At 37.3% G+C, this 27,786-nt stretch overlaps 2 protein-coding genes and 3 non-coding genes across 5 annotated transcripts in view; 4 read left to right on the top strand and 1 right to left on the bottom strand.

Annotated features, from left to right (window-relative positions):
• LOC137490965 (protein NLRC3) overlaps positions 1 to 27,786 on the top strand; it is a 766,684-nt gene that overhangs the window by 565,953 nt on the left and 172,945 nt on the right. The window lies entirely within an intron of this gene.
• trnas-gcu (transfer RNA serine (anticodon GCU)) lies at positions 3,797 to 3,878 on the top strand. The gene has a single exon. It is a non-coding gene; the product is annotated as a tRNA-Ser (tRNA).
• Positions 4,645 to 4,726, top strand: trnas-gcu (transfer RNA serine (anticodon GCU)). Its single transcript has one exon. It is a non-coding gene; the product is annotated as a tRNA-Ser (tRNA).
• LOC137489673 (5S ribosomal RNA) lies at positions 9,158 to 9,275 on the top strand. The gene has a single exon (XR_015489649.1). It is a non-coding gene; the product is annotated as a 5S ribosomal RNA (ribosomal RNA).
• On the bottom strand, positions 17,557 to 25,989 carry LOC137489629 (uncharacterized). Its single transcript, XM_087249564.2, has 3 exons — positions 25,934 to 25,989; positions 23,853 to 23,997; positions 17,557 to 19,477 (listed from the first exon to the last, which is right to left on the bottom strand). The coding sequence occupies exons 2-3, from the start codon at positions 23,935 to 23,937 to the stop codon at positions 18,930 to 18,932; spliced, it is 633 nt and encodes a 210-aa protein (XP_087105690.1). The 5' UTR covers positions 23,938 to 23,997; positions 25,934 to 25,989; the 3' UTR covers positions 17,557 to 18,929.

Raw genomic sequence — 27,786 nt, 5'->3', positions numbered from 1 at the left:
AAAAAATGTTGCACAACAAATAGTAGTAATAACTATAATATACAGCCACAGTAAAAAGTTTGGAATACTTTATAATAAGCTTATTCTGCTCACTAAAATGTTATTGTATTTTTAAATAACTGTTATTTTATTAAATGTTTAAAATATAATTTATTCACATTTAAGCCTGAATTGTACGCAAGATTAGTCTTCAGTGTGATGATTATGGAGGACCAAGAGTCCGAGGTTGCCACAGCGAGATGAACCGCCAACTTATCCAGCAAGTTTTTACACAGCAGATGCCCTTCCAGCCACAACCCATCTCTGGAAAACACACACACACACATGCTCTCTCTTTCACACACACACGCGCTCTCTCTTTCACACATGCACACACACAGGCACGCACGCATATGTCACACACATGCACATAAACTCTCTCACACACACTCTCTTTCTCACACACACACTCTTATGGTTATGGTTATTATTTTTCTGTATTTTAATGTACAAATGATCTATAGAAATGTCATAGAGCTACAGTGTATAGAATTAAAAGTCAGGGAGTAGTCAGTTATTTATAAATGCATTATTTATCTAACAATTGTCAACAGAACAGTAATGAATATAGAGTAGAAAATGTAAAAATAATAAATTAGTTATTAATAATGCAGTATTAACAATATAAATAAACAATGTAAATAAAATGTTAAAGACAAACAGAAACTGAAACAAAGTGGACTTAAAAGTCATGGACCAGTCATTTATAAATGCAATATTTATTTAACAATGGTCAACAAAACAGTAATGAACATGGAATAAAAAATCTAAAAAACTAAATAAGTTAAATATTAACAGAAAAAAATACAAAAATTAACAAATTAAATAAAATGTTGAATAAATTTAGAAACCAACAAGTGAAATAAAATAAATTGAACTATTATGGTGCACCGTTGTGGAGGATAGTAGCATCTGTGTGCAAGTCCAATATAAACTAAGGATAGCTGATGTTGTGCTGCATCTTCTTTTGTTTAAAAGTAACTGTGTAGTTACAAATACAGGGAAAATCTGTTTGCTAATTATACATACATGAACACATTAGTGCATTGAATGACTACGTTTTTGTGAGCTAAACTAGGTTTTTGGGAACTAAGCATTGTATCAGTTGATAATATATTGTTATTTTCTGTAAATTAAAACAGTTATATAAAACTTCCGTATTTTTACAGAAAATTTCTGGCAACCACTGCCGGTATTTTTCAGTAAATTTAAAGGATTTTTTTCGCAGTGTAAATAAATTTAAAATTTAAATTTAAAAAGTTAATTATAAATGTTGTGTTGATTGAACTAAACAACATTACCTTACCTTTATGTAACTAGCTTAAGTTCACTCAAATGAATATTCTTTCTTTAAGGTAACTTAACTCGGTTACGTGGAACCTGTTGACATAAAAAAGTTAATTAAAGCCAACATATCATTTTTTTGAGTGCAAGGTCCTCTGTCCACGAGACTGCAATGGGCAAAAATAGAATAAATAATTTTAACTCAATGACTCCTTTAATAAAGCACAAAATAGCTCTGTAAATTAATTTAACTATGTTTCTAGAATGTGTGTAATATTTATCTAATATGTAATTGTACAGTTTGTATCTCCAAAAAAGAAAAAGATAGAGGTAAAGTTGGTTTTATATTCGCACATTCGTTCATTTAGAAGTCTATATATTGTTTACCATATTACTTTGAATATTCGATCGGAATTAGCATGCAAGTATGATTTGAAAACAATATCAACACTTATCTAATTCACTGTGAACAATGCTGTACTTTGATAATCATTAATCATTGTCTGCTAATATGATTTTCCTATTTAGAATTTGCAAAGAATTTTTTTCTGAAATGATATTATTAAGGAGAATGTCTGAATATCCAAATATAACACCAACTTTACCTCTATAAGAAAAAAAAAATAAGAGGAACTGGACAGGAACATTTCAGGCTTTAAAACCACATGCTGTATTGTACATTCATAATCCATTCCCCCACCTTTTCAAATCTCTCTCATAAACGGTCAAACTATAGTAAATTATTCGACGTAAATCTCAAAATACATGCATTTTAAAACACATTATTATTTAAAAACAAGTATGACATGTTTTACACAGATACTGTACTGAATGTACTGAAGCCTAACAAGTTAAGCAAATTTCAACAAACGTTATATCATGTAAACGAAATACACACCCTTTGATAAATCTCAAGCCACTTTTTTTATTGAGGAGCTGGCCTGTTCCTGTTGCCCTCATCTGATGGCCAAACTCCTGTGCTGGCAAACTTTTTCAGACGTGAAATCCAGTCAGCGTCTGACATGGCTTTGTGGAATTTTTCAGACATTTTTTCTCCTATAAATTAAACTTAGATTAAAGTATCCAAATTTGAAATACAACACACTAAAACATTAATACGTGCAATTATGTAGATTTTCTTATCTTTTTTAAGAAATCACTATCAGAAAAAAAATCCTGAACTTTAAACAAAATGATGCTGTGCTCTGTCGAATGATGCTGTTTGTCGAAAATCACTAAAGGTCAAGGAACTTTTTTGACCTCTGACCCGCCTCCAGATGACCCTGTTATTCCTTCGTGTACCTTCGGCTCAGTTCGGAAAATTGATTGACATCTGACTAACCTGTTTGACTGCACACCTAGCGGTGAATCTTGGAACGGTTCCTTCCCCAGCTTTACCATTGCCATGACTCTGATTGGTCAAATGTTGAAAATGTTGAGAATTACGGTCCGTGATTGGCTGCAAATGTTGAGATGCTGCAACGTGATTGGCTACAATGTTGGACCGAATCGCTCCAATTGGCTCTCATCTTCAACATTTGTGAAATATTGATGGACAATCCTTCAGCAGCTGGCATTGCTAATCCATTGTGCTCTTTAAATCCCATCCTCGTCGCTAATATGTCATGGCATTCGAGAGAGCCTGGTGCTTCTGTGGAACTTGTTTTACTCTCACTCTCTTAGCGTTTTGAAGGATGTTGTTGCAAAATTTTATTATGAAGTGGCCAAGTCCATCGAATCAAAACTGAAAGTCATCTTACCGAAAATAGTTGCACAAACATACATTTACAAATATGTGCCACAGTCCGGCCTCCACCAGAGAAAAAGGTGTATACGAGATGAGTTGGCAGAGTGGTTAAGGCGATGGACTGCTAGTCCATTGTGCTTTGCACACGTGTGTCTGAATCCCATACTCGTTGCTAACATGTTCTGGCATTTGATAGAATGGTGTTTCTGTAGAAGTTGTTTTACTATCACTCTCTTAGCGGTTTGAAGGATGTTGTTGCAAAATTTTATGTCATCTTTATAAAAAAAGAGCTGCAAATACAAACATATATGCCATAGTCCAGCCCCCATCATGAAATTGAGTACATACATGACGAGGTGGAAGAGTCCATCGAATCCCATCCTTGGCGTTCAAAAGCTCTGGCGTTTGAAAGAGGCCGGTGCTTCTGTGGAAGGTGTTTTACTCGCACGCTCTTATCGTTTTGAAGGATGTTGTTGAAAATTTAACGTCATCTTTACCGAAAATAGCAGCAAATACATACAGAAATGCCGTAGTCCAGCCCCTAACAGGAAAGTGAGTACATACATGACGGGGTGGCCGATTCCATCGAATCCTATTTTTGTCGTTCATTTGCTCTGTCGATCATACAGCAAAACTGAAAGTCATCTTACCGAAAATAGTTGCAGAAACATACATTAACAAATATGTGCCACAGTCCGGCCTCCAAAGAGAAGAAGGAAAGGACGTGACGAGGTGGCCGAGTGGTTAAGGTGATGGACTGCTAATCCATTGTGCTCTGCACGCGTGGGTTCGAATCCCATCCTCGTCGCTCATATGTTCTGGCATTCGAGAGATCATGATGTTTCTGTAGAAGTTCTCTCACTCTTTTATCGTTTTGAAGGATGTTGTTGCAAAATTTTATGTCAACCTTATCGAAAATAACTGCAAATACAAACATATGCCATAGTCCAGCCCCCATCATGAAAGTGAGTACATACATGATGAGGTGGAAAAGTCCATCGAATCCCATCCTTGTCGTTCAAATGCTCTGGCGTTTGAAAGAGGCCGGTGCTTCCGTGGAAGGTGTTTTACTCGCACGCTCTTATCGTTTTGAAGGATGTTGTTGCAAAATTTAACGTCATCTTTACCGAAAATAGCAGCAAATACATACAGAAATGTCATATTCCAGCCCCCATCATGAAAGTGAATACATACATGACGAGGTGGAAGGGTCCATCGAATCCCATCCTTGTCGTTCGAATGCTCTGGCGTTTGAAAGAGGTTGGTGCTTCCATGGAAGGTGTTTTACTCGCACGCTCTTATCGTTTTGAAGGATGTTGTTGCAAAATTTAACGTCATCTTTACCGAAAATAGCAGCCAATATATACAGAAATGCCGTAGTCCAGCCCCCAATAGGAAAGTGAGTACATACATGACGGGGTGGCCGAGTCCATCGAATCCCATTTTTGTCGTTCATTTGCTCTGTCGATCATACGGCAAAATTGAAAGTCATCTTGCCAAAAATAGTTGCAGAACCATACATATACACATATGTGCCACAGTCCAGCCTCTACCAGAGAAAAAGAAAAATACGTGACGAGGTGGCCGAGTGGTTAAGGTGATGGACTGCTAATCCATTGTGCTCTGCACGCGTGGGTTCGAATCCCATCCTCGTCGCTTATATGTTCTGGTATTTGAGAGATCATGGTGTTTCTGTAGAAGTTCTCTCACTCTTTTAGCGTTTTGAAGGATGTTGTTGCAAAATTTTATGTCAACTTTATCGAAAATAGCTGCAATTTCAAACATATGCCATAGTCCAGCCCCCATCATGAAAGTGAGTACATACATGACGAGGTGGAAAAGTCCATCGAATCTCATCCTTGTCGTTCAAATGCTCTGGCGTTTGAAAGAGGCCGGTGCTTCCGTGGAAGGTGTTTTACTCGCACGCTCTTATCGTTTTGAAGGATGTTGTTGCAAAATTTAACGTCATCTTTACCGAAAATAGCAGCAAATACATACAGAAATGCTATAGTCCAGCCCCCAACAGGAAAGTGAGTACATACATGACGGGGTGGCCGAGTCCATCGAATCCCATTTTTGTCGTTCATTTGATCTTTCGTTCATACGGCAAAACTGAAAGTCATCTTACCAAAAATAGTTGCTGAAACATACATATACAATTATGTGCCAAAGTCCGGCCTCCACTAGAGAAAAAGGAAAATACATGACGTGTTGACCATGTGGTTAACGCGATGGACTGCTAGTCCATTACGCACTGCATGAGTGGGTTTGAAACCCATCCTCGTCGCTCATTTGATTCGGCATTCGAGAGATCATGGTGTTTCTGTAGAATTTCGTTTATTCTCATTATTTTAGCGTTTTAAAAGATGTTGTTGCAAAATTTGATGTCATCTTTATCGAAAATAGCTGAAAATACAAACATATATGCCTTTTCCAGCCCCCATCATGAAAGTGAGTACATATATGACGGGGTGGCCGAGTCCATCGAATCCCATTTTTACGTTCATTTGCTCTGTCGTTCATACGGCAAAATTGAAAGTCATCTTACTGAAAATAGTTGCAGAAACATACATATACAAATATGTGCCACAGTCCGGCCTCCCCCATAGAAGAAGGATAGTATGTGACGAGGTGGCCGAGTGGTTGAGGCGATGGACTGCTAATCCATTGTGCTCTGCACGCGTGGGTACGAATCCCATCCTCGTCGCTCATATGCTCTGGTATTTGAGAGATCATGGTGTTTCTGTAGAAATTCTCTCACTCTTACAGCGTTTTGAAGGATGTTGTTGCAAAATTTTATGTCAACTTTATCGGAAATAGCTGCAAATACAAACATATGCCATAGTCCAGCCCCCATCATGAAAGTGAGTACATACATGACGAGGTGGAAGGGTCCATCAAATCCCATCCTTGTTGTTCAAATACTTTGGCATTTGAAAGAGCCTGGTGCTTCCGTGGAAGGTGTTTTACTCGCACGCTCTTATCGTTTTGAAGGATGTTGTTGCAAAATTTAACGTCATCTTTACCGAAAATAGCAGCAAATACATACAGAAATGCTATAGTCCAGCCCCCAACAGGAAAGTAAGTACATACATGACGGGGTGGCCGAGTCCATCGAATCCCATTTTTGTCGTTCATTTGATCTTTCGTTCATACGGCAAAACTGAAAGTCATCTTGCCAAAAATAGTTGCTGAAACATACATATACAATTATGTGCCAAAGTCCGGCCTCCACTAGAGAAAAAGGAAAATACATGACGTGTTGGCCGTGTGGTTAACGTGATGGACTGCTAGTCCAATATGCACAGCATGAGTGGGTTTGAAACCCATCCTCGTCGCTCATTTGATTCGGCATTCGAGAGATCATGGTGTTTCTGTAGAATTTCGTTTATTCTCATTATTTTAGCGTTTTAAAGGATGTTGTTGCAAAATTTGATGTCATCTTTATCGAAAATAGCTGAAAATACAAACATATATGCCATAGTCCAGCTCCCATCATGAAATTGAGTACATACATGACTAGGTGGAAGAGTCCATCGAATCCCATCCTTGTCGTTCAAAAGCTCTGGCGTTTGAAAGAGGCCGGTGCTTCTGTGGAAGGTGTTTTACTCGCACGCTCTTATCGTTTTGAAGGATGTTGTTGCAAAATGTAACGTCATCTTTACCGAAAATAGCAGCCAATATATACAGAAATGTCGTAGTCCAGCCCCCAACAGGAAAGTGAGTACATATATGACGGGGTGGCCGAGTCCATCGAATCCCATTTTTACGTTCATTTGCTCTGTCGATCATACGGCAAAATTGAAAGTCATCTTACCGAAAATAGTTGCAGAAACATACATATACAAATATGTGCCACAGTCCGGCCTCCCCCATAGAAGAAGGATAGTCTGTGACGAGGTGGCCGAGTGGTTAAGGCGATGGACTGCTAATCCATTGTGCTCTGCATGCGTGGGTTTGAATCCCATCCTTGTCGCTCATATGTTCTGGCATTTGAGAGATCATGGTGTTTCTGTAGAAATTCTCTCACTCTTACAGCGTTTTAAAGGATGTTGTTGCTAAATTTTATGTCAACTTTATCGGAAATAGCTGCAAATACAAACATATGCCATAGTCCAGCCCCCATCATGAAAGTGAGTACATACATGACGAGGTGGAAGAGTCCATCGAATCCCATCCTTGTCGTTCAAATGCTCTGGCGTTTGAAAGAGGTCGGTGCTTCCGTGGAAGTTGTTTTACTCGCAGACTCTTATCGTTTTGAAGGATGTTTTTGAAAATTTAACGTCATCTTTACCGAAAATAGCAGCAAATACATACAGAAATCCTATATTCCAGCCCATATCAGGAAAGTAAGTACATACATGACGAGGTGGAAGGTTCCATCAAATCCCATCCTTGTTGTTCAAATGCTTTGGCATTTGAAAGAGCCTGGTGCTTCCGTGGAAGGTGTTTTACTCGCACGCTCTTGTCGTTTTGAAGGATGTTGTTGCAAAATTTAAAATCATCTTTACCGAAAATAGCAGCAAATACATACAGAAATCCTATAGTCCAGCCCATATCCGGAAAGTGAGTACATACATAACGAGGTGCCCGAGTCCATCGAATCCCATTCTTGTCGTTCTTATGCTCTGTCGTTCATATGGCAAAACTGAAAGTCATCTTACCGACAATAGTTGCAGAAACATATGTAACCCTAGTGAAATAGTTAAAGTATAATCATATTATTATTATATCTACAAGTCTTTATAAATATGATAAACAAAATAAAATTCATGTATACAAATGTAGTTTGAGGTAAAGTAACAACCAATCGTAAGAGCGGGTTGTTAGCTCCGCCCCTTCCAGCTTGCCACAGAGAGAGAGCAGAGACGAGACCGGTTGGCAAAATAATAGAGGAGCAAACTTGAACAAAAAGATTAAAATACAGTATGTTATGATTCCCAAACAGTTTAAAAGTGATTGTAGTTGTACTAAATCAAGTTGTACCTGCAAAAGTGTTAGTGTATTTAAGAGTGTGTTGAAGTCAGACTGCATGTTGCATTGCGTTTACAGTGCGCTGACGCCATTTTGCAATCGCGTGTGTGTGAGAAGACCATAGAGTGATATAGACATCGCGAATTTGACAGGTATTCCATTATATTAGCTCATTTTATGGTATACATGTGTGTGTATATGTGTTTTATTTGTTCTATGTGTTGTATATTTTGTATATTTTTTGAAATTATTTTGAACATATTAAACTTATTTATATATTCTGGTCTGTGATCAGGCCAGGTTTTTTTCTGAGGACATTTTTCCAGTTTCACTGGATTCCTTGTATTGATGGCGAGCCTCCTACGTCGACCTGGAAAATTGTGAAGTACACATATTTCAATTTATCCTCATTTCACCGGATAAAGCAAGAATTTGTCAAAATGTTAATTCCTTTATTGGACTGCAATTTTTAAATACAGCTCTAAGGACTGATTTTCTTAGAGGGAAAAAACAGAACTTTATCTGAATTGAACTCATTTCACCAATTTCAGAGTGAACAACGACACTGATTTATTTGTGTTGTTTTATGGATTCTTTTGTTTTCACTTGAATTCATTTATTGTGGTTTGTGTTTGATTTAAAATAATTGTAAAGTGGGTGCACCCTGGGGTTGTGTATAAATAGTTATGTTACTGATGTAAGTATTGTTTACTAAGAAAAATAAGAAAAGGAAAAAATTCATATAATCTAAAGTAAAATTATTTTTGTATTTAAAACATTCAGTTTGTCTTTGGTTATTGCTCAGTTTCACCCCCACCTCCTTTTACTTACCTTGTAATCTTCTGGTTTTATTGTCTGGTCCAATAATAAATAAATATAGTACACCTGTTACACTTGGATGGGAGACCGCCTGGAAATACCAGGTGCTGTAAGCTTTTCGAAGTCTTTCATTTGGCAGCTGATACACTTCCCCGTGTCACAGCTTTGCTGCCATTATTTTTTCTTGCCTTCAAGGGCATTGTTTCTGTCGGTGCTGAGTCGATGCCAGCTGAGCTGCGCTCGGTCCCTGGTGCTGCGCCTGTTTTAAATAGCCAACTCTTTACAGACTCTCTTGCTTACGGCCATACCACCCTGGAAATGCCCGATCTCATCTGAACTCGGAAGTAAAGCAGGGTCGGCCTGGTTAGTACTTGGATGGGAGACCGCCTGGCAATACCAGGTGCTGTAAGCTTTTCAAATCCTTCATTTGTGTTACTACCTCTTTGATGTTAGTCTAGGGTAAAAGTAATAACATTTAAAAGGTGTGGTACTGTTACAAGATGATGGGTGAAAGTAAAAGACACAAACAGTAAAACTGCCAACAAAAGTCATTTAATGTACAAAAAAGTGAAATCAGAATAATACCCAAATATGTATACAATAAGAAAAAAATATTTACAATAATAAAGTAATAAATTAAATAAAGTATCAAACAAAATTAGGTCAACTTAAGAGTAAGGGGAGGCTAGTGAAGCCAAATCAAAGAAATTAATATAACAAAACAATTCTAACTCATAAGCAAACCCCTTACCTCGCTAGAAGCATAAAAAGAATTCTATTCTGAACTAAAACAAAACAAATACAATTGGCATTCACTTCCTTACCTGGGGCCTGTTTCATTAAGGAGTTTCAAACAACTCGGAGTTTAAACTTGAACTCTGAGTTGATTTACAGAGAGATTAAAAACTTTTTGGTTTCAGAATAGCTGATCAGAATAGTTAGATCAATCATCTTTGAATAGACCAACTCAGAGTTGAGCGCGCACACTGTGACTATAAAAAGACATTATCAATGGAGCGCAGATATTACGAGTGACAATGACAACATCTTAAAAAAAGAGATCACCATTTCTTTCTCCAGCTGAACTTGATCCGCTCATGCAAAATTATAGCAAATATGAATGTATATATTTAAAAAGAAGCAACCATCAGTGAAACAGAGACAGTTAGCCTGGGAAAACAGCTGCTCAAGTTAAAGCATAATTTTTAATTTAAAGTATTTAAATATTTAAGTATAATAAAATGAGTAATGTAATGTGTGACGTTTATAAAATGTTTCTAAACTTTTATACACGTTTATCAGTTTTAATAGATTTAACAGTGCACTTGTGTGTCTGCCTTTTTATTGATCAAGTGATAGAGGTTGATAACATTTAGAAGGTAAGCAGTGCTAAAAATACTTTTTAGAAAGAAAAGTAATCCTATTAATCTAGTAACAGTACATGTCGAAGGTTAAGCTAATTCTTTATGAAAAAAGAACAAGCCATTCTCGTACGTGACTTTGTTCTGTGTGTGACAAAAATGTAGGCAATATCTAAGTTTCCATCCAAATATATTACATAAATTTGTGCAAAACTGGAATAACGCCTAAAAGATGCGAATAAAGCAGCGTTTTCATCCAACAAGTCAAGAGAACACAATCGTCACTTCCTGATTAACTTGCGCCAAATATCAACAGTAAAAACAGAATTTACTGCGGTAGAAGAAGCTGCGGCAATAATTTTTTATTTAATAAATGTACTTGCACCTCAGAAGACAATGCTGACACACAATAAACACGTGGGGACGTTGAAAGCCATGAGACGCGGAGATCTTGACACGCTCCAGACGCTGAGGTAATTATTAACATACAATAATACTGAAACAGTTAAGGCATTTTAGAATGACCAAAACAACATTTAAGATGTTCTGCAGTGTCCTCAGTCTGCTGGTTTGTCCATTCACACACATTTTCATAATCATCTCTAACAAACAATTTTTTAATGCACATACTGTAATTTGTTAATTGCACTTCGTAGTTCATGCGCATCTTTTCTTATCAAATAAAAGTTTAACCTACTCAGTTATGCACATGTTTTATTATGCGCATTTTCAAAAGTTATGTGAATCATGACGTTTCCATCAATCGTTTTAATGCACATCTCCAAAATGAGCTCTAAAATAGGTGTGCGGAGACGTAAGGCTAACGCCTGTTTCACACCGCAAGCGTCAGCGGCGCGTATGTCGAGCAGTAGCAGCACGCAGGCGTTTGCCTTTCACACCAGCTGCGTCTGCAGCGTGCAGCTCTTCGGCAGCTGCTGCAGAGATCAACCTATCTCTGTCTATTCTATCTAGTTACACATGTCTCTCTATTTACAAATACACTTTTTAAACTTTTCATCTGCACCAAGACTCACGACAACTTCATCCTATGCTGTTTCTTTAACCTGCATTATTTTACACATTTTATAGATCAAATAGTACTGTATGCTTCTCAAGCTAACTTATATGAGAAGTGTCTACAGTCAGAAGACAATCGCCTGTGATATTATGTCATTTGTTTTTTTTGATTATCAGGTTGCTGTAGACCTAGTTATAATCATATTTATACAATATAGTTATAATGATATTTATACATGATCAAACTAGTGTTACTTTCTCCGCTTCAGTGATGTCCAGCGGCAGAATAACAGCTCGTTAATTCATGTTCGTGCAGATGATGAGACGAACAACAGTAACCAATGCATGCCATTCTTTTACTTATTTTCGTGTTGTCAGATTCACAGTGCAAACAGTTCCCGGTAGGAATAACTCGAGTGAACATAAAACAAAGCCGATTAAAACTTTCTTCTGCTCAGCTGCACAGAACAAAGCGAGCTCACATAATCCAGCATGTGTGTCGAACTACACTACCCACAATACACTTCGCTATGGACTACAAATCCCGTAAATATTCTATTTCCCCGCAACTTAAGCAAAATTGATACTAAATTTGTTTTACATTTGGTTTTGTAGTTCGGGCCTAAATAAATGTTTGTTGCCGTTTTTAATCGTTTAAGTTCATTTGATTGACTATATATAAACCATTTGACATTATTAACGCATTTATTGGGTAAAATTGCTTTTTACTGTCATTCAATGTGTTTTGGTCATTATCAATGCACTGTCACTTTAATTGAGCGTGAGCAGCGTGTCAAAAAATAGACCCAGCGCCGAAACTATCGCTGCACTGCTGCTTCGGCGATGCTCACGCCTCGCTCTGACGCACTGCTGCTGCGTGCGGTATGAAAGCTCTAATCTGTTAACATGGACGACGAAAACACACGCACTGCTCACGCTCTGCTTATGCGCCGCTGACGCTTGCGGTGTGAAACAGGCGTAAGACGAGAAATACCGCTCCGTCTTTAAAAAAGGGGAGGAGACCGACAGAAACTCAGAGTTTAGAGAATAAACCTGCTCCGGACCAGGTTAGATTCACAGAGTAAGTGACCACAGTAACTGACTCTGAGTTAAAGTTACCTTTCTTTCAGAAACAGGCTTGACTTACCCTGCTTTCTCGAGTTTAACAAACCTGCCATTTTGAAACGGAAAACCCAGTTTCTCTTATTTCAGGGTTAAAATACATTTAGTGAGTTTTCACTTAACTTCCTTTCTGAAACAGGCCCTTTGTGACAATGAACAAACCAGTTTATGAAACCAATAGGAAAGCAGATTAAGTCAATAGGTCATATTTCTTTAAAATAAGAAACCTTTTGGATCAGATAGTTGTAAGTTACTAAACACTGTTAACCTACCATTGTGGAAAATGTTTTAAGATGATGATAGCTAATAACAATAAACCATTTCTGCCGTTTGTGAAGCAATTAGTAAAGTCTGAAAAGCTCACGTACGTTGAAAATGTATCCGCAGTTTACAGTTTTTAACGGACTTTAAGCACCCAACTATAACATGCCTATTCACATGTTCATAAGAGCGTGCCATTGGCATCTTTTGTCTCTGTGATGTGCTGCAAAATAACCTCACAAACCTTTGTTAAACAAGAATAAGACTTAACCGAAAAAAATATTGTTACCTATTCATTCAAATCAGAATTTATAAGTGTCAATAACAAAAAAAACCATCGAAATCTGCTTTCAGTTTTACATGCGCAAATTACAGTTTGAACATAAGATATAATTGATTCACATAGGCTAACACATATGAATTAAAGCACGTACTAATATATTTCTCTTAGATAATTTAAAGAGAATAGTAAACAGTGTCGAGTTTCAATCACTTTTCGTGATGCACTGCATAAACAAGTTGAACAATAATATTGTATGAATCCAAAACGATTCACAGAATTATTACTGTTGGATAAGTGCACGCCTGTAAATTTATTTTTTTCAACACTAGCGCTACTTTATAATGTTTAGTTAACTCAGAAGTTAAAAGCACATAATTTGCCATGTTAGTGTTAACAGAATAATCTACAGAAACTAGCATACACACCAATTCTTTTCAGTCATGTTTCTTTAAAATAATTTAAATAGTTTTCAGTTACTAAACACTGTTTCAACCTAACAAAGGAACAGGCACTTTTTACACGTTTGTATAGCAATTAGCTTTAGCCGTGTTTCTTTACAACTAGGGTTGTAACGGTGAGGAAATTTCCCCACCGGTTAATCGACATGTGACAACACTGGTAATACCGGTATCAGCGTGGGAGTGCGCGTTTCTTCATTTCCTCTATTTTTCTGCTTTTAAATAGCTTATAAATGCGTGCGTATAATACTTTCACTTTCAGTTTTGCGGGAATTGCCAATTCGGCGTCAATTGTTTGAATGGACGAAAAGGAAACTACAAAAAAAATCCCTGTTATTAAACAAAACATAACTTTTATTAACATAACGAATAAAACACAACAATGCTACAGGCTGTGGAAGTTGGAACCATACAAATAACAACCATAAACGTCTATGTTATATAGTCTATTAACAGCTTAGTCCTTATGAACAATCCGTTTATAAAATACATTATTAACAAATCTATAGGCTATTGAAGAATAAACCGAATATGAAATATGATCCTTGCATAATGATCACAACTAAACAAGCGAGCACTCATTTTATATATGAACTATATAAAAAATGTTAACAATTGGAACATTATGTAAAAAATCTAAAGACTACAGGCTAAATAAAAGCGCCTCGTCAGAGCTAAACATCACCGCATGTGTCAGTTTACAGCTTCTGGAAAGATCAGACAACCTATACAGATCACACAATCTCAATAAACAACATGTAAATGTATAAATATTTCGATAAGTATTGTTATGGAATATTTATAACTATATGATCTTGCTTTTTGGTTAAATCGATACAGCTTTGATCTCTCTTACAAGCGGCAGTTACAGGCGCAGCATATAAGGGCGTCTCACACTGTCACGGGCGGAAAACACAGCACTGGCAAGACGTTTTATTTTTATTTTATTTGTTGCAGATTTGCGCGTTGTTCCTTTAAAAAAAAACTTTTATTTTTTAAATCTTTCAAGTTAATGTTGTCTATATCGAGTAACTTTTGAGTCCCTCGGATTGGAGTTCAGTGCGCAGTAAGACTATTGACCAACCGCCCCGTGAGATCAGACTGGTTTACACACTACAGGTCCACAGCTCTGGTGTGTTATGAATTACATGTTTTAAATGACAGCGAGACATGCTACGTTTAGTTTTTAATTGTAAAATATACATTGTAACCCAGTACACAGTAAAATAATATGTTTTGAATGGCTTGTCTATTGACGGCGTATATAGCCGTTAATTAAATAGGCAAAGCATATTTTCATTAATAATAAAACACATTAATACATATTAGCCACCCTTTGATTTTTTTTCGTTTACGTATATTTTTATCAAACGAAAAATGCAATGAATTGTTAATTTTAGTTTTTCATTTTATTAGAATTAATAGGCCTATAATTTATAGGCTACACAACTCATATCTTTGGCTCCAATTGCGTTTTTACATATATCCTACCAATAGACTTTTTTTTTTGGCTCAAAGACATTGCCTATGAATTCTGCACCTGCCTAAGTTTTGCAACTTAACTTGTGTTGCGGCTCGATGTCTGAATGAGAGAGAGAGAGAGAGAGAGAGAGAGAGAGAGAGAGAGAAATCAGTCCTCAGATTCGATGTGTGGCCGCACGTCTCAGTTACTTTATTGCAATTTTTAATATTGGCTCATCTAAATAAACTTTTCATATAGGCTATTAAAAGCCGAAATATTGCCAGACAGAAGAAGCAACTTTCGGTTTTTGAAGAGAGCGTCCTCAGTTATAAAAGATGCGCTCTTGTCTGCCTATTCATTATGGATTTTTTTGACATTAAACACATAAACAAGTGGAAGAAAGAACAGCTGAACTTCGGAAAAAGTGCTCACGTTGCCACGATGTTTCTCTGCAGTTGGATTGTCAATGGCGCGGCATTGCTAAATCACTCGTTTTAATAACAAAAAAAAAGATTTTTATTATTAGACATTGTGAGATGAAGGTCGAGTAATTTTTTTTAAAAATGAGAGTATGCGTTGCGTATTCATGGCCATTGATCTATCCGCGACCCACCCATAGTTAAACATGAAGGTGCGTGTATACATTAGTTAGGCCTATGTTTCCAGATACTGCCACCTTTGTCAGGCAAAGTTTGCAGATTGCCTCATTAACGACTTCAGGTTCTCTTATGCATTTGGTTTGAACCCAAAATATTGCCAAACAGGCGCTTTTGCATTGCGTTTTGACAATAAATCATCCGCCATCCTCTTTCTGTAAATTCGACTCCTCTTTTCTCCTCACGTGGTAAATATATATGACGCACTGTAGCAATGTATAGATTTTAATTATAGAGCATGCTCTCGTTTTAAGTCAATTATTTATAATTATGTTTTCCATTTATTTAAAATAAATGTTTAATAAAAAAAAAAAAGAATACTTAAAAAAAAAAAAAAAGTGGGGACGGTGTCACGGTGGAAAAGAGATGTAACCGGTGTTGCGTCTTAACACCGGTATCACCGTCAACACCGTCTATCGTGGCAAGCCTATTTACAACATGTTGCATTTCGTATCAAATTGTTTTAATATACTACACACTGTTACAACCTAACACTGTGAAAAATGTTTTAAGCAATAAATTTGCATAGTATACAAGACACAAGCAGTGAAAACCTTACCTTTCTGACCGGAATGCAGTGTTTTGAACAACGAAACTTATTTTTCTTCTTGTGATCTTCTTGGGGGTTGGCTACCTGCTTTTTGGAGCTCTACCGCCACCACCTGGATTAGAGTTTGGATCAGGAGTTTTTACTAACCCATATATTTCTTATAGAACTGAACTTCTTTAAAAAAAAAACAATCGGCACAGGAGCGTCCTATCACGAAAATAAGCGCATTATACACTGTTTTCCCTAGATAATAGGTTTCATTAACTTATAAATAATATTGTTTTGACCATAAATACTAAAGATAAATATAATATTCTTATTGTTTTGTTCCTGTCATACCGTGGATATTTTCTCAAATTATCATTAAACTAACAAGTTACTAGATAAAATAAGAATTGAATCAGTTGTCATCAGTTGAACAAGCCGAGTCCTTGCCGAATCCTTGCCAGAAGCGGCCCGGACTCTACAGACAGACTCAGGCCAGATGTGGTTGACCAGAGTCAGGCCAGTGCTTAACAGCCACATCCCAAACGCATGTGCGAGAGCGGGCTGCGGGCCAGACTCAGCCCGGATAACACTCGCCGATGCCCAGTCGGAGCCGAGCTCAGGCCGATTACTACCTGCTACCTGTAATGGTACAGGACGTGGGCCCGCCCTCCATGGCAACTACTCATTGGAAGATAGATCACTTAAAAACCTACTGCAACAGTAAAACTTTGCTTTTTGCATTAGCTCGCTCATTCTCATTGCTGCTCTCTGCCCCTCTCGCCTTGCTCTCTGACACTGCACCGCCATCCAATCGGGTCGCAAAGAACCTTCCTTGCAACCTCCTAAAGTTTTGGAACCATTAAAACTGCAAAAAAACTTCTGCAAACCGACTTTCAGCAGAGTCTGTCACCCCGGTAACCCAGGACAACTTCCAGTCACAAACGAGTGAATCCCAAAGACATCACTGAAGCCGAGTCACCAACCTATCAGGAACACCATGTTTCGTCGAGGCCAGTCAGCGAAGGAAACTCAAACAAACATTGTCTCTTGCTGATCTGGTGCAAATTGATCTTAAGCAGTTAACGATAAGCCAAATCTCTGCTTTTGTGGTTTCTCAGGTTTGATTCTAATATCTATTAATAAAAGATAAAATTAATTTGGGACTGTTGTCAACTCATTTTGCACAAGCTCCAGAATTAAGAACCAGTGCACTGAGGTACTCAAAATAACAAACTATCATAATCAAAATGAATTGCCTTCCTAAAGTTACTTCTCTACTTCAGTATATCCCTGTAAATATTTCTTTACAATATTTAAAACAGTTTGATAATTTAGTCAATAAATTCTCTGGAACAATAAGCACCCTTGGTTGCATAGGAGTACATAATGACAGCCAGTTGATAAAAAAGTGTTGCGGCTTCCTGAGCATATATTTCATTATTACGCCTTCAGTCTGAGACATCTCGCGCACTGGTCTATTCCTCCTGAGAAAGCTTGTCCGAGTCGCAACATGAAAGAGAGATGAGATAACAAACTAGCCTGAATGCAAATTATTTATTATAAAACGTAACTCATAGACTAATCTATCAAAGCAATCAACAAATGTCTAGGGATAATAATGAAGATACAGAACTTAGGATATAATCACAACAACACTTTAACTACATGATATAAGAAATGCAAAACAAAACCATAAGGTTAAAGAGTCAATGAGATGGCAGGTCTTGACATGAGGACTCCAGAGTAGCCACAGCGTCCTGGATTAGCTAGCTCAACAACTTTTATAAACCCATTGATGAGTAATGCAGGCATCCAATCAGGATTTACCACATACTCCAATCAGGAGTCTTGGGATCATCACAGTGTAGTAATATTGTAAAACTTAATACGTATCACTCTGCCTAAATCGGAAAATATTTATCAAGTTTGTATTCTACTCAAAAAAAGTAAATGTAGTAAACTAGAAAGAATCTTGAACCTAAAAGTAAAGATACTAATAAAATATGCAACACAGGACAATTGAATGGGCTTTTTAAACTTGAGGCCCTGATATACTGCAAACTAACTGTCCTGGAGCTCCACCTTCTTTGATGTGCGGTGTCTTCCCAGTGATGTTTCTCATTTAGGGTGTCAGACAGAGAACATAATCCAAAACAACATGAATACACTGGAGAGTAGAGTACAGATGTATCCGCACCTGTACAATCACTTGAAAAGAGATTTTAAGCCGCAGAGGTGCTGTTTGCCAGATGTTTATGAAACTGTTCTTTCAGCCGCCATTACTGTTTACAGTAAACGCCAAGAGCACAACACATTTACAACCCGACCTACTGCAGTGTAGGAGTGTTGGAAAACAGTATAGCGTCACTTAGCCTTTTCAAACATTATTCAGGCATGAAACATCCTGTGCATGCTCTGTGCATCCATGTGAATGGTTTCTCTCCAGTGTGGGTCTTCATGCGTTTATTAAGGTCTGATGAGTAACTGAAACTCTTCCCACGCCGAAGCTGCAGTCACACTAGAGTTTGAGCATGCAAAATTCTGTTGTATGGCGTTGCAAAAAGGGGCGGAATTAAACAAAATGATTAGACATTTTAAAAAAGTAAGCGATTGGTCCATATTTTACATTTCTGTCCAGAGAGGTCATGTTTTGATCTTTAATTGGTCTCGCACAGTCAAGTGATGCGATTTCGCAGGTCAGAGTTTAAAAAGCTTTATGTTTGCCACGCAGTGAACTGCAAAACTTGACGCACAAACCGATTTTGCAAACCTGCATTTGCGTGCGTAGGAATGGAAGTCTATGTGGAGAAAAGTCCAGTGTGACCACGGCTTAAGTGCATGTGAATGGTCCTCTCCAGTGTGGATCCTCATGTGTATATTAAGGGATGATGGTTTGCTGAAACTCTTCTCACGCTGAGTGCAAGTGAATGGTTTTTCTAGTGTGGATCCTCGTGTGTTTATTAAGGTGTGATAATTGGCTGAAACTCTTCCCACACTGAGAGCATGTGAATGGTTTCTCTCCAGTGTGGATCCTCATGTGTTTAATAAGGTTTGATGATAGGCTAAAACTCTTCCCACACTGAGTGCATGTGAATGGTTTCTCTCCAGTGTGGATCCTCATGTGTTCATTTAGGGATGATGATCGGCCGAAACTCTTCCCACATTGAGTGCATGTGAATGGTTTCTCTCCAGTGTGGGTCCTCATGTGGTAATTAAGGTGCGATGAGCAGCTGAAACTCTTTCTACACTGAGTGCATGTGAACGGTTTCTCTCCAGTGTGGATCATCATGTGAATTTTAAGATAGTCTTTTCTTCCAAAACACTTTCCACACTGAGTGCAGATGAAAGGATTATTGTCTCTCCTTTTTAAAATACCATTAGTATGTAAATGAGTTTTTTCCTCAATTTTGACATGCTGTTCCTCCTCTTTACTCCCCTCCTTCTCTTCAATTAGGTCTGAAATAAATAAATTAGTTTTCATTAAGTCTTAAAACTCTCATCAAAAGCTGAAAAGTGAAAAGACACTGGAAATATTGGCTACACACTGTAATTTTGATGCACATTAAATGTAAAATAAATGAGATCATATTGTGTTTGGTCCACATTTAAGCAGATTTAATTAAATTCATCTTTATTTATCTTGTGCTTTTACAATGTAAATTGTGTCAAAGCTGCTTAACATTGAAGAAGTTTTAGTAAATTGAAACTGTCAGTCCTTTTGGTCATATGGATAAGACACATGTTTGAAAGCTGTAAATGGCCTATTTTTAATTGTATATATTCATAATTACAACAAAATGTTTTTCTAAAATTTGTAAAGCAGACAGGGAATACTTGTTCATTCTGTGCCTGACCGGTAAACGCATCAGAAAAAAAGTTCTGGGGTAACAGCTGAACAAAGTTCTACATATTTGCCTCACAGACATGAGACATACCTGTACAGCATCTGCATAAAGGCTGGAATGTGCACCTTTCCCCTTGTGTGCTGTTGGGTCATTTTCATCTATTCTGGGGTGATTTTGAATCTTAATTTGGCCAAAACTTTCTCTGTGTTTCAGCAAACAGACTGATATTTGGGGACATGTTATTTTGACATAATCTGGTAAAATGCTTAAAAAAAAAGCACTCTGGGCAAATTTACTCCCTTTTCGTTAAATTTATGGCTGTTTTTCCTCCATCGTAGTCCACTGAAGCCGACTACGCCATCCTGATCACAGGTAATTTACCACAGGTTCTTGGTGTAAGGAAAAGGCATGAGACGTGAATACCAAAAAATACTTAACTTTATTTTCCTTAATTATCCAACATAAAAATCTCTTTTAAAAGCCTAATCGCCAATAGTAGCAGCACAGTCACATCAAGAAACAACAATGACAATGGGAGGAGTTAGAGGTGAACAGATGAAAAACAGATGAACTCGCACACACACCCACACACAAATGTATCAGCTGCTATACCCGTATTGATAAACAATTGACTGAATCCGTGTGTAAAGGTCACAATGTGAAGGCAAATAGCGTCAGTAATTCACAGCGCAGTAGTTAAAATCTTCATATTAAAGTTTGCACATTAAACCGGTATCATATGATGAAAGCACGCATCAAAACGAACTCCAAGCAGCATACTCAAACGGACTTTAAAAGCAGCATCAATAAAAGCAACAAGATAAAAGCGGCAGTATCACACTTGTTGCTCCAGACTCTCCGTCTGTACCCCAACCACTTATCCTTCCTTAATAGATAACAATATGTTAAGTTGCTAAACAGATCGCGCACAATTATTTAAAATCATAACAAACATACCTTTAGTTTGCATGCCACTTTGGAAACATGCACTCATGGACGCATTTGAAAATAAAAAGCCCAGGAATAAAGAGCGATCCTGCTGGGGTGACAGCGACACTACAGGCGACAGCCAATCTTATCCCCAGACAGTAGGAAGTTAAATACAGCCAGTTAAAGAGCCCATATTATGCATGAAATAGGGTCATATTTTGGTTGTAAGGGTCTCCAACAACAGTCTAATATGCATGCAAGGTCAAAAAACACTTACATGGTCTTGTAATCTGCATTTATTTTTACCTAATTATCCCAGCGACTCCCGTATGAATCGTCCAGGAATTGATTTGGTCCCAAAACCCTCCTTAGTGCGAAGCTAATATGTGCGTTCGACATGAACACATGCATGAGAGAAATAAGAGGAAATGAGAGGTTAATATAAACATCAAAACGAACAGGTCTATTAATTACAAAGCAATAAGCATAAATTCTAGGAGTTAAACATCAATCTTTAGGCTAATACTTCTTTTTTGAATATGCTAAAAAAAGGGTTTACATATATGTACATTTATAGATATAAAAATAACCAATGTAAAAAGCAAAACAAGGTGTTTTGATTAGGTCTTAATAAATGAGATTATTTTGGATAATGAATGCATTTTCATAAAAGCACTTTAATCCAAAAAGATTGTGTTGAAAAGAACAAAAGGTAAAATAAGTGAGCTATGTAGAATTTTCCCAGAAAGAGAAGGTAGCCTTTAAACTGCTAGACAGGAAATAAAATATATATTTATATAATAATAATAAAACCATTTTATAATTACTTAATAAAATAGTTCTCCAATTATAAACCCGAAATACACGTGTTTGTTGTCATGTGGTGAACTCGGCCAATCGTGTAATATCGGTGTCATCATCAAAGCTCCTGCAGTCGCTCTTCAGAAGCTGCACGGTCTGAGTCTGCCGTCTGATCTCGGAGCGCTGTTGCGGTACTTTGATGCCACATGTGACAGTCACGTGGCGTCGGCGCAGCATCAATCCGGACAAGATTTCTAACCAGCATGCACCGCTTTAAGACAGATTTCGATCGATCTGCGCAGCGCTGCATGAAGTCGAACGCACCTAATCTGCGCTGATTGGACCGATGACAGTCTGTTGCGATTGGTCGACACTGACTGCCTTCAGCGCGAGACAGAGTAAAATGCCCAGCAGCTAATCAACAATATAAAAGTAGTCACAGTGCATACACGCTTCATAGTGTAAGGCGTGGATTTTGGCTGCCAGTGGGTGAATGTAAATACAGACAATGGACTTGAAAATAGCGATGACTAACTATTTTATTGACCAAAAACTCCAAGAAATGGCAAGGAAATCTCCTAGCTTGTCACACTCTGCTCTTTTCAGACTCTCACACACACACACACATTACCCTCCTCCATGGAGGTCCGTAAACAAATCGACACGTCGCGTTTTTAACGTGGCTTTACACGGGATATGAGAATATAGCAAGTTAACCTGATACAGTACACATGTTTATAAGTAACAAATCACAACTAAATACATTTGCAAGCTAGAGTAAACAAGGCAACAACTTTAATCGCACGTACTTACACTTGAGAAATGGAGGAAGAAACCGATCCAGGTTCTGACATAGTCCATCAGTAGTCTTTACTGATCCTTCCTTTTACAAACAGCCGATGAAGTCTTCTTTGTAAGCATGTAGTTTCCAGAAGCACTCAAACTGCTCAAGGCTGAGCTAATGCTCAGGTTTCATCTTTGGGTAGAGACTCAATAATATCCATCTGCACATTGCAACTTCATTTGACCAGCGGGTTTGTGTTTGTGTGTGGCTTTTTCTGTGATAGTGAGCGGAGTAGCAGGTTTCAAATCTCCCAGGTTTGCGCGAGCAACTACTTGGTTTCGTTATCATGTCATGGCGAAACACCTAATGACTCGTTATCAAGACAACTCATTTGAAGCACTATGAGTCGACTCTTTTAGAGATGAATCAACAGTTTTAAACACTGTACACTTACAGATTTAAGCCTTAGCTGGATATTTAACTTCACCTAGAGCTGTGTTACACACTACATGGAAGGGCATTTTCAAAAACCATAATATGGGCTCTTTAAAAAGCAAAAAGATTCCAATGGCGGTGCCTGCTGATACGTGAAGAATATGGTCAATACTGACGAACTTTACACTTAAATCTTTGCGTATCATCAGCATGCCGTAATCTATTTCTTAATCAGCAAAAGTCATTTGTAGACTAGTTTGTTGGCCAGTTGTAGTCAGTGCAATGCTAAACGTTATTGTTCCACAATCATTTGTTTGTTTTGTTTCACGTTGCCCTACAGCAACATCGTATAATTTAGAAAACTGTACAATGTTTTATAATAATTAATTACTTTAATTATTTTTTTAATTTCATTCAGCATATTTAAAATTAGGGTCATCCACGTTTTCTGACATACTTTAAATCAGGGTTTCTACAGGTGTCACCAGGTTAAATTTAAGACTTTTAAAGACATTTTTAAGACCATTATGAATGAAATTTTAAACGTCTCAGATGAAAAAATATTTTTATATATAATATTTAATTAATTTAATAAATCAATAATAATAATAATGATATTAAAATATTTTAGATATTTCTGATCAAAAGATCTTAAATATTGTGTAAAAACAAAAGAGCTCTACTTGGATCCAGACACTTTTTTACCCAAAATAAAATTTCTATAAAATAAACGAAATAAAACTATAATAAACTAAATCTACACACAACAATATGTCCAGGTCGATATCCTCAGTAGTCCTTACCATTATGATAAATGTAGTTAAAATGTGATTTTTTTAATTAAAAACTTGAAAGTTTAATTGAGATGGATTGTTGGTGATTGTGTGGCTTTTGGCCAGATTGGGTAGCAGAACATGAACTAAGGAAAATGAAGACTTGTTAAAAAAGATTTAAGACCTACAGCACAATATTTCAGTAAATTTAAGACTTTTTAAGGCCTAAAATTCTGAGTTGGTCTTTGAGAAAGAAAACCAACCTGTTTGTTCCTGCAGATCTTCCTGTTTGACTGTGAATGTTTCATCAATCTTCACATCTTCACTCTCCTCTTTAATAAACGCCATTTTTATAACAGTGTGGAGATCAGTCTCTTCAGCAGTTTTTCTGTGTTTGGACACTTTATTCTGTTTAAAATGAACAAAACAATGAACAGAAAAAAAATAGCTTCTCTTCAACACTTGCTTCAACAGTTTCTTTGTATGATAGAGGTAAAGTTGGTTTTATATTCACACATTCGTTCATTTAGAAGTGTCTATATTGTTTACCATGTTAATTTGAATATTCAATCTGAATTAGCATGCAAGTGTGGCTTGAAAACAACATTAACACTGTTTATTGGATTGTGAACAATGTTATACTTTGATAGTCACTGAGTGCTAATATGATTTCGCTATTTAGAGTTTGAAAATAATACTTTAAAGAAATTATATTATTAAGGTGAAAGTCTGAATGTGTGAATATAAAACCAACTTTACCTCTATGCAACAATTGCAACAAATAATCTGATAAAAACTAGTACTCAATTTCTCATATATAGTGATGTATACTTAGCATAGAATGACATTTTGCTATTTAATAAATTAAACCTTCATTTAAACACTTAATACACACATTTCTGTTGTTCAAACAATAGCCCTCGATTACTGTTATTAAAATAGTACTTCGTTGAACGAAGGATTAAAATAATAGTGAACAGCAGATACATAATATCGGAAGAAAAACCTGAAACTTGAATCAATCGGTTTATTACGGAACCCCGGAAGGGACGTAGAGGGGAGAAAAAAAATGGGTGGGTGAAAAAAAAATAATGGGTGAAAGAAAAAAAATGGGTGGGAGGAAAATATATATTTCTAAGTTTTTTGCGTTCTCTCGCAAAGTTTTGCGTTCCCTCGCAAAGATGTTTTGCGTTCTCTCGCAAAGATGTTTTGCGTTCCCTCGCAAAGATGTTTTGCGTTCTCTCGCAAAGATGTTTTGCGTTCTCTCGCAAAGATGTTTTGCGTTCCCTCGCAAAGATGTTTTGCGTTCCCTCGCAAAGTTGTTTTGCGTTCCCTCGCAAAGATGTTTTGCGTTCTCTCGCAAAACTGTTTCTCCACAAACACTTCCTGTTCACTGCACTCACGTAAACCCTCCCGTTTTTGCCGAAATTCTCCCGTATTTTACCATTCTATCCCACTTTCTTTACATTACTGTGCGTATGCTACCTATGAACCAGTGAATGCATGTATAAGCGCTGACTGACAGACGCGATTCGTACAATAAACTGATCCCAGATCAGCGTGTATACACGCCATTTACAGAGGAGCGGGTGTATGTTTAAACAGACAAATACACTGAATAATATGAAACATCTCCGTCCTGCTTGTTTTATTTTAAACAGCTTATTTTCTCTTAAATGAGCACAAACAGTTTCTAAAGTAATGGACTGCTTTCATTATAGATCTGTGCATTCTTACAGAGACACCTCTGTTATCAAACTAAACAAAACATGAGATTCATTTGCTGCGCACTTGTTTGATAACAGAAGTGTCCCTTTAAATGGCGCGTACAGACGCTGATCTGGGATCAGTTAATTGTACGAAGCGCGTCTGTCAGTCAGCGCTTAAACATGCATTCACTGGTTCAGAGGTTGCAAAGTGAAAGGCGACAATCAGCGCACAGTAATGTAAAGAAAGCGGGGTAGAATGGTAAAATATGGGAGAATTTCAGCAAAAACGGGAGGGTTTACGTGAGTGAAGTCAACAGGAAGTGTTTGTGGAGAAACAGTTTTGCGAGAGAACGCAAAACATCTTTGCGAGGGAACGCAAAACAACTTTGCGAGAGAACGCAAAACATCTTTGCGAGGGAACGCAAAACAACTTTGCGAGATAACGCAAAACATCTTTGCGAGGGAACGCAAAACTTTGCGAGAGAACGCAAAAACTTAGAAATATATATTTTCCTCCCACCCATTTTTTTCTTTCACCCATTATTTTTTTTTTCACCCAGCCAATTTTTTTCTCCTCCACTACGTCCCTTCCGGGGTTCCGTAGTTTATATCTGTGTAAAAGTTCTAAAACAAACCTTCCTCCAGTTGAATCACAGCGCGGAAGCGGCGCAGCCTTATGACGTCACACACCACGCCAAAATAAAAGTCTTCTGTTCAGCTTTTTTGCCACTCACTGTTGTAGTCAGGACATAACAAATTTCTCCCTCGTTTTCCATCTCACACAACATATCTGCTATCTCTCTCACATACACAGACATTCAGTATTTGAAGTTTATCAAAACTTTTCGTCCAAACATTTTAACACAATTTTGAAAAACTTGTTTAATCCACTAAGTCTAAGTTTTTTTATTTTATTTTTTATTTGAAATAATTTAACATCACAAAACAGGGAACAATCAACATCACAAGGCATATTTACTATTAAAATAAATAAAAATTGTTACAACTGCAACAAGGAGCAAGGAGCTGTACAAAAGATCTGCATCAAAGGACAAACAAAACATTCTAACAATAAATATTATGAAAATAAAGTACAGAGAGCTTCAGTTATTTTACTTTGATTTCTGAAGCATTTGAAGCTTTGAGCCACTTTCTCTACCTCAGAAAGAAAAGATCTAAAAGAGGGTCTGCACTTCTTCCACTGACAGCAATGAACATGACATTTACCCATTAGTAAAATAAAATTCACAACATCAGAGAAAGAACAATGTAAATCAGCTTTGCTTAAAATGACATCACAAAACAGAATTGACATCAGGCCCTGCACCCTCCGAGACTAAAAGCAGGGAATTACGGAAATTCATTTACGTAATTTTTTGTTTTTTTCTTGTTAGACAGGGTCTGTCAAGCTCAACCCAACCACCCGTCATGCAAAATAGATAGGGTAAACTTATTTATTTATTTATTTTACATTTTTAAAGAGGAGTAAATTTAGATTGAATTAATGTAAGCTAGGTGAGGAACATGACCACAGGTGATTTGCGGCCATTTTTGGATGCTACCACCCTGTCACATTTTTTATTGTGATGGGGTGGTAAGGGATGTGATGGCATGGTTCTGCATCCTATTTGAATGTGAAGATGTATAAAAATCAAAGAGGGGTGACTCAGTGGCGCAGTAGGTAGTGCTGTCGCCTCACAACAAGAAGGTCGCTGGTTTGAGCCATGGCTGGGTCAGTTGGCATTTCTGTGTGGAGTTTGCATGTTCTCCCTGAGTTAGTGTGGCTTTCCTCTGCTTGCTCCGGTTTCCCCCACAGTCCAAAGACATGCAGTACAGGTGAATTGGGTAAGCTAAATTGTCTGTAGTGTATGAATGTGAGTGGGTGTGTATGGATGTTTACCAGGGATGGGTTGCGGCTGGCAGGGCATCTGCTGCGTAAAACTTGTGCTGGAAAAGTTGGCGGTTTGTTCTGCTGTGGAAACCCCAAATTAATAAAGGGACTAGGCCGAAAAGAAGATGAATGTATGAAATCAGAGATTCTAATATAGGGCTAATCAATTCATTTAGTCATTTTCTTTTAATTTAACTCTGTTTGGTTTCCCAAACACTTCATTACTTTCTCTTTCACACACTCAGTTTTAGTCATTCACTGATTATCCTTCACTCAAACATTCATTATCAGTTTTTAATAAAAAAAAAATCACATTTTATAACAATTGCAGACAGATCTGTTTCCATCAAGAGTAGTACACAGTTCAGATTAAACATTATTGGACATACAGTGCTCAGTGTAACAGGGTTAAAATAATGTTTAATTGTCTTTCACCAAAATGGGTTATTTTGTTTATTTTGTGGTTGTTGAGAGACCTCTTGTGGCAACAGTGTTTGATTGTTTCTTTCACCTTTCACCTTCAAAGCCCCGCCTACAGAAGAAAATGGTTGCTGAATACAGAAAGGTGGTAGGTAAAATGTGCTCCACCTAAATGTG

The sequence above is a fragment of the Danio rerio genome, chromosome 4 (assembly GCF_052040795.2).
Source record: "Danio rerio strain M-AB ecotype USA chromosome 4, GRCz13ab, whole genome shotgun sequence".
In the NCBI taxonomy this organism is placed as follows: domain Eukaryota; kingdom Metazoa; phylum Chordata; class Actinopteri; order Cypriniformes; family Danionidae; genus Danio; species Danio rerio.
Note: the sequence above shows the minus strand (reverse complement) of the source record. Positions and strands in the feature narration are given on the sequence as shown.